A 13831-nucleotide genomic window follows, 5' to 3' on the forward strand; every position below is an offset into this window, starting at 1 on the left:
GCACGTGGGACCAATATGGGCAAAGTTTAAACAGATGCAAATGGTAAGGGGAGCAGGCAGTGTCACGTCTTGTTTTACGTATTTCTTCATATCCAGATTGGATTTAAGTCATTCTCTTCTTGGAGCTTTCAGAGTACACTGCCACTAAAGTTAGAGCATGCTTGAATGGTTTATTTCACCGATATTTGCTTATGGAAATAAAGGGGAGTGGCCGAGGGGAAAGGAGAAGAGGAATGGAGGAGGGGTTTGAGGCTGAGGGAGGCTCTGACCACAGCACCGAGCACCGGCAACCTTGTCTGATGTGATCATTAACCTTCCTGCAAAACACAGCTGGCAGTTCTCTGAGGTTTGTCATTAGAATGTGAAGATAGCCACACGGATATTGCACAGACTATTTACAGATCGTTCGGTTTACATTGAGAGTCATTGCTCCACTTCTGTGCGGTAGGAAAATGAAATTTCAGCAATTCCTTTTTGCATTTTGTATTTTTATTATGAGTCTTCTCCTTATCAGCGGACACAGACCAGGTAGGCCTTTGATATATTTGTACAAGTAACTTGTTTTGCCTCTTTGCATCCCTGGGTCTCTGAGCGTGATTGTGTTTATCTGAAAACCACTTAGGTGTGCTTGCAGTTAGTAGTATTGGGGATAAATGTGTAGGATTTTGAAAGTATGCTGTCTATCCTGTTGGGTGCATTATTTCAATATTAACAGCCAGACTTCGAAATGATAAGTATTTTACCACTATTTTTTCTAAATGCAAAGAAAATAGATCTCTAAGCTATTGCAGATGATGTTGTCTTTACAAGTAAAATGAAACAGAAATGTTCGTCTATTCATTATAAAGGTAAATAAATCTATAGATTTTTAGGTAAAATGCAAACTCCAAAGCAGTTTATTTAAAAAGTATGTTGCTGCCCGGAGTAGGGACTGAATTAACATACAAAAAGCATAATGCAACAAAATGCAGATGAAATTTTAAAATTTCAATAGCTGTTATTTCTAATTATGTAACTAGGAATGTCACTTAAAACAAGTGCAGTTTTTATTATTATTATGCTTATAGAGCTAAAAAGCATCAAAAATATGTATGGTAAAGATACATAATATTAATTTACTTGACACATTTTCAAAGATGATATCAACTGTATTGTACTTAACCAACAGAAATTTAGTACACAAAAGTATTCTAATGTACATTTACTTCAAAACCAAATAGCTAAGATTTCAAAGAACTGGTAAGTTAAAAAGAAAGAAAGAAAGAGAGAAAAGAGGGAAGGAAAAAAGGAAGAAAAGAACAGGAAAAAAAATTAGAAAGTTAAAGTTTTCTGACTCAGGAAAACCACAAACCCAACTTTAAATAAAAAGATGGTAATATTTACATCCAAATATGTTAGATTATTCACTTGATAATATACTTCTTCAGTTAGAAAAGAAAATGATGCATTACTTGTTAAAAATTCAGACTTTGCTTTTTAGTGAATTAGAAGTTTGATCACTGTGAGTTTATTTCAAATGATGTCCCCGATCTGTTCTTTTACATAAATAAGAAAAAGTTCCAAGTCAGCAACTCTGAGAAAGCAGCTTGATCCCTTCTCATTGTTTACGGCAGTCAGTATTCAAACCATTTATACTTTTCGGAAATACAGAGTAGCTTGGACAATGTTCTTACAAAATATTTGTGATTAATTTACTACATAAAAAAAGATCTAGGAGTATTTAGGAAAAAATCATGTAAAAGGAGGAGAATATTACTATTAAGATGTTGCTATATTGCTTAACGATGTTAATAGAAAAATAAATAAGAGTAAAAGAAGATCTTGCTATTAACATTAACTGTTAGGAACACCCCTTTTGTATATGCATCACATTGATTTTTAATTTTATAATCACATTTGAACAAATTGCAAATAACCACAGTCTAGTTTGGCTCCAAAATATGTTTGAATTGTCTAGATTAAACAACAATTAAGCCTCTGAAAAATGCTCTTAATATTTCTCTCTTTTTCCTTCAGTTAATTTGACCATGAGAAGAAAATTGCGCAAACACAATTGCCTTCAGAGGAGATGTATACCTCTCCATTCACGAGTACCCTTCCCCTGAGGTATTTCTGACCAAAAATAGTTTTGCTACACTTAGGCGATGTTCCAAATTAGATATACCAGAGAATGTTTCTTCACAGTTTGTAACATGTGATAATGGCTTATGGCGATGTCAAGACTTTAGAGATGCATACCAATAAATGAAAGAGTGAAATGAATGACATGACTTTTGAGAATTACTTTAATAGCTAAGGAAGAAAATTAGACAGACGAGGACAATGTAGGAAAATCTTGATAACTGTTGAATCTGAGTAACAGCTATATGGGGGCTAATATTATTGTGGATGTTATGCAGAATAAGCCGATTCCCCTGTTAAGACCAGTGTGTATGAAAGCATTTGGACGTATTCACCCAACATCATACCATCAATGAACTACCATCAATACTTCAGGGTTTTCTTTTCCTCTTCTCCTCTCCTCCTCTCCTCCTCTCCTCCCCCTCCCTCAACTCCTGTCTCCTCTCCTCTCTCCCCTCTCCCCCAGGGTCTTGCTCTGTCACCCAGGCTGGAGTGCAATGATGTGATCTCAGCTCGTTGCAGACCCAACCTCCCAGGCTCAAGTGATACTCCCACCTCAGCCCCCCAGGTAGCTGGGACTACAGGTGTGTGCCACCACTCTTGGGTAATTTTTGTATTTTTTGTAGAGATGAGGGTTCCCCATGTTGCGCAGGCTGGTCTCGAACTCCTAGCCTCAAGTGATCCACCTGCCTTGGCCTTCCAAAGTGCTGGGATTTCAGATGTGAGCCACCACACCCGGCCCTCAGGGTTTATTTTTTTCTGAAAATATTTCTTTTAATACATAAAGTAAACTTAACACTAATGAAATGGCAGCTTTCCAGTCTCACCAATAGTAGTGACCTTGATAGTCACATCTTAAGGATAAATTCTGGTAGAGTTTTGCACCTCCCTTTTCTTGTTTTTACACTTGCTAAATACTTTTACACCACCACGATTACCGGTAATACTGCTTGAATCAGCTAACTTCAAACATTGTCCAAGTTTAAGTTACTTCATACTAAAAAATACACAGTTTGGCATTCCATTGTAAGTATTTCAAGCTCATTAATTCATTAAAGATATGTCTTCCTTAAAAAATGTCACAGAAATATCCCTCATCTGGTTAACATACACAGGCAATGGCTAAATTAGCTTATTCAGTTGGCCTGTAGAGTAGCTTTTATGGTTCCCTTCATTCAGTGGAAAGAACAGTTGGTATGTCTATTGTTTAATGCATGCTTTTCAAAGCCAGGGAAAGCCCTGTAGTAGAAAATTAAATGAAGGAGGAGCAATTTAGTAAGAAACATTTATCAAAAGGACTGAGACAAAAAATTTCAAGTTCTCCATGCCTATATCTGTAACAAATTAATCTTTGTTATCAAAATACAAAAAATAGCTTTGGTGGAGGAATCCAGAAAGATATAGTAGGAGGTTTACTGAGAAGCCAATTAATGGTGATTGAAACATGCTTTAAAAAGATTTTCTGTGTTAAAATATCCTTTGGTGTGTGTTGATAATGCTTCCAGCAGGGCATTTCAGTGTCATGTATAAAACAATGGTAAAAATCTGTGCTTAAGAGGAATAGAGACACCCCAGATTTTTCCAGCACTCCTTCATAAATAACAAAGAGGAGAGGACACATTTCACAATAGCAAGAGAATTCCTGCATATACAAAGAAAGACACCTTTCAAAATATAAACACAAGTCTTTAGATAACCACAGATTATCCTCAAATCACATACCATAAAAACCAGTGTTACAAGTAAGCATGAGTAGTGAAATTTGAATTTTTAAAGTTGAGGGAAATTTTGACTTATAAATCAAGTTTGTAAACCAAAAGGAAATGTAATTAAAGCTTTGCAAACTACTTAATAATAGCAACCCTTACAAAAGTTGACTGATAGCTTATAAAACTGCTTGGGTTACAGCATCCATTTTCTCAGTTTTAGACTAGTTCTACATTCCAGCTACAGTTCTTTGAAGAATGCTTAAAAGTCACCTGTTGGAATCTACTGTAAGAGTTAATGTAAGATAAACATTAGATGATTTTTCAAGACCTTGCTCAACCAGCACTATAATAACAAGTGCTACCTTCAGATCTGATAACATAATTCTCACTGTCCTAAATACTTTCCCATTTTTTATATGTTTTGCAACAAAGGCACTTTGGTAACTGGGTCAATGTACTGTAAACCTAGGTAGTGGACTCTAAGGCAAAACACCCATTTCATTTCTCCCCCTCTAATTTTTTGGATGCTTTAGATAAAATCACATGTGGTTATTTGATCAGTTAGGATCAAGTAAGACTTCGTAAAAGGAGAGGTAAGGTAAACAATTGACTTTGAAAGTTTTCCAGATGAACCCTTTATTAGAGTGTTCAGACCTTTAGCTCATTTAATAGGAATGTCATATTATCTTTACTCAGTCAATTTTTCCACCTCCTAGGGTCATCCTCAATGATCCCAGCCTACGCAACTGAATTAATTACGCAGAAAAATCCATGCTGTATGCAGTTCATTTCCTTGATTTTTTTTCTTAAAAACATTTTGGCATCACCTTCAGTCCTAAGTGATTTAGAGTGAAGGAGAGCAAGAGAAGGGGTGTCAGGAAATGCAAGTCTACAGGTTAATGTGAGGGCCCTAGAGTGGAAAATGAGGTCGCGACTTAAGACTGGAATGACTTCTCCCTTCCAATAGTAAAATCTCACCACATCAATGCTTTTATCTATAAGTATGTACTCTAAGGCCTGGTCCAGTGGCTCATGCCTATAATCTTAGCACTTTGGGAGGCGGAGATAGGTGGATTGCTTGAGTGCAGAAGTTCAAGACCAGTCTGGACAACATGATTAAATCTTGTCTCTACCAAAAAAAAAAAAAAAAAATTAGCAAGGCATGGTGGTGTGTCCCTCTAGTCCTAGCTGTTTGGGGAGCTGAGGCCTCCAGGGAGGATCATTTGAGCCCAGGAGTTTGAGGCTGCAGTGAGCTATGATTGTGCACTCCAGTCTAGACCCTAGCTCTAAGAAATTACTTAATTAATATGTACTCTAGATAACTACATACCCCATCAATATATACTCTACTCACTTTTTTTTTTTTTTTAATTTTTATTTTTTGAGACGGAGTTTTCATTCTCGTTGCCCAGGCTGGAGTGCAATAGTGCCATCTCGGCTCACCACAGCCTCCACCTTCCGGGTTCAAATGATTCTCCTGCCTCAGCCTCCCGAGTAGCTGGGATTACAGGCATGCACCACCATATCCGGCTAATTTTGTATTTTTAGTAGAGATAGAGTTTCTCCATGTTGGTCAGATTGGTCTCGAACTCCTGACCTCAGGTGATCTGCCCGTCTCGGTCTCCCAAAGTGCTGGGATTACAGGCGTGAGCCACCGCGCCCGGTCTAGCTAGCTTTTTAATAACAATTGTAACACATGTTCATGGTGTAGAATATATTTCTAACAGCATAGAATGTAAAGTCAAAAGTACAAGTTCCCCATCCTACCCTATTGCCCATTTTCATGTTCCAGAGGTAATGACTATGAAAAGATTTTTGGAAAAAGTATCTTTTAATACATTATTTTTAATTGAGTCCAGCTAACACTCTCTTGTCACCCTCACTTGCTATTCAAACTTTGCTTCTAGTTTCCTATTTTCTGCCTTATTCTTACCCCTTTTCAGTCATGGGCATCTGAACCCCTTAACCAAACCTGCCCTGCTTCCCAACTCTTCCTGCAATTATCCTAGCATCTTCATCCTTCTCACTCCATTCTCTCCACCTCTTGAGTTTAACTGAAACCCAACTCTGCTTTCAGCATAGAATCTCTACCTTCGTGGAGCACTTCATCTCCAACTTTAGCTGGGTTCTCTGGGAAGAACTCTCCCGCACTTCATATTCCTATTCAACTATTATTTCAAACTAATAACCTCTAGTTTCTTTACACTACTTAATCTCCTCTTTCAACTCACAGCAAAAGATAACTCCTCTTACTTCATGGTAAAATAGGAGGTCATTAAGCCTGGAAATCCAACCTTACCCTGAAGCTACAGACATCTACATCTACAATGCTTCTTTTGTGTTCCCTTCCTAGTCTTTTTTTTTTTTTGAGACAGGATCTCATTCTGTCACCCAGGCTGGGTGCCGTGGTGTGATCATAGTTCATTGTAGCCTCAAAGTCTTGGGCTCAGTTTATCCTCCTGCCTCAGCCTTCCAAGTATGTGGAAGTACAGGTATATGACACCATGCTTGGCTAATTTTAAGAATTTTTGTAGAGACAGGGTCTAACTTTGTTGCCAGTCTGGTCTTGACCTTCTGGGCTCAAGCAATCCTCCGACCTTGGCCTCCCAAAGTGCTGGGATTATAGGCATGAGCCACTGTATGTGGACCCTAGTCTTTCAATAAAAGATACCTCTCTTGGATATGGGTAATCTCCCTAACCTCAAGTACCTTGATCTAGCAATTATACTCCCTTGCTCCCTCAGAATGTTCAATATGTCAACACTGATCTATTTTATCTTTAAAAAAAAAAAAAAGACAGATGAAAGAGACAAAGACAGAAAGAAAGAGAAAAAGAAGAAATGAAACAAAGAAAGAAAGAAGACAGAAAGAGAGGAAGAGAAGAGAGAGAAGGGAAGAAAAAAGGAAAGAAAGAAACAGGGAAAGAAAGAGAGAAAGAAAGAAAGGAGAAAAGAAAGGAGAGAAGAAGAAACAAAGAGAGAGGGAGAGAAGAAAGAGAAGGGAAGAAAAAAGGAAAGAAAGAAGGAAAGAGAAACAGGGAAAGAAAGAGAGAGAAAGAGAAAAGAAAAGAAAGAGAAAGAGAGAAAGGGAGGGAGGGAGGAAGGAAGGAAGGGGAAGAGAAAGAAAGAAGGAGAAAAGAAAGAAATAGAGAGGGAGAGAAGAAAGAAAAAGAGGAAGAGAAGGAAAGAAAGAAAAGAGTTCCACCATTGACTCCATAGTGCTCTCAAGTGACCAACCCATGTTCTCTTCATCTCTTCAAAGCCACATTTTTGGAAAAGACAGCTGTTTTCTTTCCTCCCAACTATTTTCAACACATTCTCCCCTTTTTCTTTCTGGGGAAGGTTCATTATGACTTCCTCCTTCTGAATCCAGTGAATGTGTTTCAGTCCTGATCTCAGTTATCCCGCTGTAGGTCAAATGGAACACAAAATAATAACAATAATTTGACAAACAACACCTTACAACATATGCCTTTCCAGTTTCATCTGTTACCTGATTCTTTCCCCCTTGCCTGCCCCAGAGGGCATAAGAGTTAAGACTGTGTTTGGACCAACTGGATTCAAGCTCTGGCCACATAGCTCACTCTCTGTGATCATTGTTGGTAAGTCATTTATTCTCTCTGAGCTTCTCTCCACTTCCAGATCTACAAGATGCAACGTGTTATGGCCCTTACCCTATGATAACAATACTTGGCGCATAGTAAGTGCTAAATAAATAGTAGTTAGACTTATTATTACTTTAAAATCAGTCCATTCTTCACCTCTTAGCTGTTCTTCAAGCTATGCTTTTACCTAAAAGGAAAATTTTTTCACTTTTGCTCTCAGTATCATTCATCCTTTAGGAAACCTTCTCTGATTTTAATACCCCTACTAATTATAAGAGATATGCCCACTTTTGCTCTCAGAGCACTATTTACATACTTCTGTTAAAATCCTTAACACCCGGCATTAGAAAGTGTTAACTGACTGCAGTCCTCCCCTCTTCCCTCTGCATGCTGTAAATTCCCTGAAGCCGGAGGGTAGGTTTTACTTATCTTTGTATCTTCCGCCAAAAAAAGTGCCTGCAATACAGCAGGCACTTCATAAGTGTTTTTGTTTGTTTGTTTGTTTGCTTTGTTTTGTTTTGTTTTTGAGATGGAGTCTTGCTCTGTCGCCCAGGCTAGAGGGCAGTGGTGCAATCTCAGCTCACTGCAGCCTCCGCCTTTTGGGCTCAAGCAATTCTCCTGCCTCAGCCTCCCAAGTAGCTGGCATTACAGGTTTGCGCCACCACACCCAACTAATTTGTGTAGTTTTAGTAGAGACAGGTTTTCACCATGTTGGCCAGACTGGTCTCGAACTCCTGACTTCAAGTGATATGCCTGCCTCGGCCTCCCAAAGTGCTAGGGTTACAGGCGTGATCCATCATGCCCAGCCTCATAATGTTGCTAAAAGAAGTAAAATAGGCTGGGAGTGGTGGCTCACGCCTATAATCCCAGCACTTTGGGAGGTCAAGGCCGGCAGATGGCTTGAGGTTGGGAGTTCGAGACCAGCCTGACCAACACGGTGAAATGCCATCTCTACTGAAAATACAAAAAATTAGCCAGATGTTGTGGCAGGCACCTGTAATCCCAGCTGCTCAGGAAGCTGAGGCAGGAGAATCACTTGAACCCAGGAGGCGAAGGTTGCAGTGAGCCAAGATCACGCCATTGCACTCCAGCCTGGGTGACAGAGCGAGACCATGTCTCAAAAAAAAAGAAAAACAAAAAAGAAAGATTAAATGAAATGAAGCTTTTACTTATTATCTTTTAATTTAATATAATAAATTTAATACTTGTTCTCACTAGACACATACACACATTTTCAGATTTATTTTCTAATATTTCTAGGATGGAACTATGATTTTCTGTCTCTGTGGTAGAGATATTTCCTCTTCTAGGAATTCCTTCTCTCATCAAGTCCAAACTCTCTGCCTCCTTGAGAGTTCTCATAAATGCCATTTTCCTCATGAGGCCCACCTGAATTCAGTTAGTTTAAAATAATCTTCAATCCTCCTAACAGTCACAGCACTTTTAGCAGTAGGCTTTTAAAGCCATTTATCACATTCGACTTTGTTTCTTTAGATTTTTGTTAGTATTGAAATATGAGCTCCTTGAAGACAAGATGTAGCCCCTAAAGCTTAAGGTACAAACCTTTGCTTAATATGAATGGCCCAAGAACTGCCTTAAATATGGGACATTCCTGTGAGGGCTGAAATATCTGCAGGACATATTGCATAAAGCTAAATGAAATACAGAAAATTACTCTTTTCTAAATTAATCACAGCCCAGTGTCCAAAGGTCATGCTTGGAGGAAATCCCTAATGTCCCTAATTTACTGATGAGATAAAACTTTTCTGTAAAGATTATGATGCCAGCCGGCCACAGTGGCTCACACTTGTAAACCCAGCACTTTGGGAGTCTCAGGTGGGAGGATCTTTTAAGACCAGGAGTTTGAGAACAGCCTGAGCAACATTGCAAGACACTGTCTCTACAAAAAATACATTAGCTGGCATGATGGTGCATATCTGTAGTTCCAGCTACTCAGGAGGCTGAGGTGGGAGGATTGCTTGAGCCGAGGGGTTGAGGCTGCAATGAGCTGTGATCACACCACTGCACTCCAGCCTGAGAGACAGAGTGAGACTCTGCCTTAAAAAAAAAAAAAAGATTATAGTGCCTTAATGATAAATATATTTACTTATACATTTATATATCAAATACATAAATATAGTGATGTTTATATTATAAACATTTATTAAGATAATTGTATATTCGTCTGAACAAAGTATGTATACAATGTTCTAGAGTTTCAAAGTTTTCTTTTCTTTTCTTTTCTTTTGAGACAGAGTTTCACTCTTGTTGCCTAGGCTGGAGTGTAGTACAGTGGCACGATCTCGGCTCACTGCCACCTCTGCCTCCCAGTTTCAAGCAATTCTGGCTCGGCCTCCCAAGTAGCTGGGATTACAGGTGAATACCACCACTCCCGTCTAATTTTTTTGTATTTTTAGTAGAGATGGGGTTTCACCATGTTGGCCAGGCGGGTCTCGAACTCTTGACCTCAGGTGATCTGCCCACCTCGGCCTCCTAAAATGCTGGGATTAAAGGCGTGAGCCACCACGCCCGGCCAGTTTTCTTCATTTCAAAAACTGATTTCTCCTTACAAAATGTGTAACAATTCTTTCCATAGTTAGCTAAACTAGCTGCTCTCTACCATGTTGTTCAGGAATCTAAAATTTCTTTTTAGCATAAATGCCATCTAATCCATTCCCCCCCTCACCCACCCCCATCTTCCTTTTCCTTCTTGGTATCACGGAAGGCATGGCCAGTCCTTCATATGTGCTGTGGGTCCCATTCTCTCCCTAAGATTTCTTAGGAATTTCAAGCTGCCACTTACACCTTTACCTCTCTGGATCATCATGTCAAATTGAAAGTTTAAATGGTGATAAGCCTATATATTAAAACAAACAAGACACACATATACACATCCACACACCCCTTTGTCAATACTCATGATTTTTCTGTACTCATTGTCCCCGATTCATTATTTTGCATTCACATCTAAATCCACTTTAATCTGTCTTACATCTCCTTTAGAATTATCCTTATCTTACTAATTTTTTTTTTTTGAGATGGAGTTTCGCTCTTGTCGCCCAGGCTGGATTGCAATGATTCTATCTCAGCTCACCACAACCTCTGCCTCCTGGGTTCAAGCGATTCTCCTGCCTCAGCCTCCTGAGTAGCTGGGATTACAGGCATGCGCCACCACACCCAGCTAGTTTTTATATTTTTAGTAGAGACAGGGTTTCACCATGTTGGCCAGGCTGGTCTTGAACTCCTGACCTCAGGTGATCCATCTGCCTCGGCCTCCCAAAGTACTGGGATTACAGGTTTGAGCCACTGCGCCCAGTCTGATCTTTCTAAATTAATTGACAAATTTTAGTCTTCTTCCTGATTTCACAGCAGAATTTAGCAGCTGGTTACTTGGCCTGCAAAAGTCCCTTCCCTTCAATTCCAGGGCACCATACTTATTTCCACTAAATCCTCAGCTGACCGTCTGCCCCTAAGCAGGCTGTTGTACCCTTCAAGGTGTAATAAAATGTATCTCTTCTCTCTCCTGCTCTGTTTCATCCATTCCTTTAGCCCCAATTACTGCTTTACACTTAATTATCATACTCCTGAGGGAAAAAAGAAAAATAGAAGACAACCACTCAAATGAGATCAAGCCAGGGCTATTTATTCAGAGTTTACATAGCAAGGGAGTCAGCCAGCATCACCTGAGTTTGGCAGGGGACCAAGACAGGCAGAGAATCTGGAAAGCTTCATTGTGAGAAACAGGGAAGGCTTTAGGTGTGATGTGACTGGAGATGGTTGGCCTGGGAAAGCTGAAGGCAGGCTATCTAGAAGCAGGATATCCTATTTAATTTGGGGAGTATATGTGGTTTCTTCAGTTAGTCCTAAGTTAGAATCAGGGGAGGAGGGATAGAAAGGACACTAGTAGTACTTGACCAAATCTTGACCATCTGGGATCAGCTGCTGCAGAGGTTGTGATTCGGCTTCCTAGGCTGATTGCTGCAGTCTGTGGGTCAAAGCATTAATATAGGATCTGGCCATTGTACACTTGTACATATTCAGTCTCCCAGTTCCCAATTTGTCACCAGTTCACGTCACACAAGCTCAACTACTGTTTACCTTGCAGCAACCTTCACACCTCCACTTTTGCTTCTCTTCTATCCATTCTTTGTATTATGGCTTCTATACTGCTTAAGGTCCTTTAGTGATTTCTCATTACTCTTACAATTGAAATAAAACTCTGAATGTCAACCACAAAGGCGCTTCTCTGTGAGTTTGTCAAATATGTCATGTTCCTTAGCACTTCAGGGCTTTTACACATGCCTGGCCCCATTTCATTTTTATGTTCAAATTTAGGCAATCTGAGTTGAGAGAGATGATTCCAGAAGAGGCATCTGCATATTTGTATTGCTAAATTAGTCACAGTTAGCACCCCACTATGACTGTGAGATGTGAAGTGAAAGTGAAATATGAAGGAGGTGGAAACTTCCAGAAATGAAGCAAGAAGCAGCCTTCATGTCTTCGGGAGGGGGCCAAAAAGAACCTACCTAGGGAAACATTGACACCAGTGGTGCACACCTGTAATCCCAGCTACTCAAGAGGCTGAGGTATGAGAATCACTTGAACTTGAGAGGCAGAGGTTGCAGTGAGCCGAGACTATACCACTGCACTCCAGCCTGGGCAACAGAGTGAGACTGTCTCAAAAAATTAATAAAATAAAATAAAAATTTAAATTCAACCTTTTAAAGACACACAGGTGCTGCATTTCTATTGAAAAGTAAGAATACATAAAGATGCTTTCAGCACTGAAAAACACTGGTAAACTTCCATAACTCATTATTTAAAAAAAAAATTAAGCATGTGTTTATTGGTGTGCTGGATAGTATTTCTTTGATGTATTTCTTTTTCCTTTGCCTCTCAGATATAGATCTCTCTAGCTAACTTTACTGAATCTATCAGAAGAAGAAGAGGAGTGAAGGAAAGAGACCCAGCCACCCAAAAGAACTTCATGATGCCAACAGTGTGATTGCTTAGAAGTTCCTACACACAAAAAAAGGATCATTTGAAAGCACCTAGGATGGTTTATTAGCTTCAGAGGATTTTATTCTTCTTGGCTTCTCTTTAGAGGGAAAGTAACATAAATTCAAAAGGATTCCAATCTGAAGCCCAAATTGTTTGCCTACATAACAAAAATATCTCATCTTTTCCTGCACATTATTATTCTCTTACTGGTTAAAAAGAAAAATAGCTTTTAGTGTCTTACAACTCTCTCATGGTAAAAGGTGCAATAATTTAAAATGTTGCTTTCATATTCCTATAATTCTCCAAAAGTATATGTTTGAGTGATTTTCTAAAAACTGCTCAACCTGAAATCAACTGCTTCGCACAAAAGGGAGAAAATAATTGGTTCTTTGATTATAGATAAAGACTAAGAAAAGCTATTAATTGCTGCCAATTTTATGATAGGCTTTAAGGTTTATGAAAGTATGATTTTTTGATTTCATGAGTAATGTTGTCCATTTGAAGTTAAAACATAAAATCCTAATTGTAGTTCATTTTATGTTCAAATTAAACCATTGTTTTTGTTTTTGTTTTTGTTTTGAGACAGAGTCTTGCTCTGTTGCCCAGGCTGGAGTGAAATGGCATGCTTTTGACTCACTGCAACCTCCACCTACCAAGTTCAAGTGATTCTCGTCCCTTAACCTCCTAATTATAGGCTGGGATTATGTGTGTGCCACCACACCCAGCTAATTCTTGTAGTTTTTGTAGAGATGAGGTTTCACCCTGTTGCCCAGGTTGGTCTTGAATTCAGGCTGGAACCATTCATTTTTTAACCTTTCTCATCATGTAATTATAAGAACCCCATGTTTGATTTCCTTTGAAATTTTGTTATGTCCTTTATTATTTTGTATAGATAATTTCTTAAAAAGTCTTACTTAAAGTTGACATCTAAAATACAGTTATGCCAATGAAGTCCTACTCAGGGTGATATCTGTATCTAAAAGATGAGTGCTCAACATCCTATTAGGCTTTGTCTTGGTGTTGTTCATCCCGAGATGCTGAGACATGGAAATAAAAAATCAGAAGGAATTTAGGGATATGATTACTCAAAAAAGAAACTATCCTGTCTAAATTTGAGTTGTGTTGATAACTAGGTGTTCCTCAGATGCTAAGATGTTCTTAATTTGTATTTATTGAAGGATTGTTAGCTTAGTGCCACAGAATTTTTCTTACTTTATGTTAATTCCAGGTAAGAAATTTACAAGTTTATATCTTTTTTTTCTTTTTCTTTCTTTTTTTTTTTTTTTTTTTTTGAGATGAGCTCTGGATCTATCACCCAGGCTAAAGTGCAGTGTCATGATCTAGGCTCAACCTCCACCTCCCTGGCTCAAGCGATCCTTCCACCTTAGCCTCCCGA

The 13831-nt window shown here is 38.9% G+C and overlaps 1 protein-coding gene across 1 annotated transcript; it reads left to right on the forward strand.

The window, feature by feature from the left end:
• The first annotated feature begins 403 nt into the window (after positions 1-403).
• Positions 404-13170, forward strand: APELA (apelin receptor early endogenous ligand). Its single transcript, XM_011967762.1, has 3 exons — positions 404-528; positions 2017-2106; positions 12341-13170. The coding sequence occupies exons 1-2, from the start codon at positions 453-455 to the stop codon at positions 2103-2105; spliced, it is 165 nt and encodes a 54-aa protein (XP_011823152.1). The 5' UTR covers positions 404-452; the 3' UTR covers position 2106; positions 12341-13170.
• The last annotated feature ends 661 nt before the right edge of the window (positions 13171-13831 follow it).

The sequence above is a fragment of the Mandrillus leucophaeus genome, unplaced genomic scaffold (genome assembly GCF_000951045.1).
Source record: "Mandrillus leucophaeus isolate KB7577 unplaced genomic scaffold, Mleu.le_1.0 Scaffold81, whole genome shotgun sequence".
NCBI classification, from domain to species: Eukaryota; Metazoa; Chordata; class Mammalia; order Primates; family Cercopithecidae; genus Mandrillus; species Mandrillus leucophaeus.

What these genes read in the sequence shown, in the direction of transcription:
- APELA (XM_011967762.1), top strand. Translation starts at nt 453, where the DNA reads ATGAAATTTCAGCAATTCCTTTTTGCATTTTGTATTTTTATTATGAGT. An exon ending in TATCAGCGGACACAGACCAG is followed by an intron (nt 529 to 2,016) that starts GTAGGCCTTTGA and finishes TTTTTCCTTCAG; the next exon opens with TTAATTTGACCATGAGAAGA.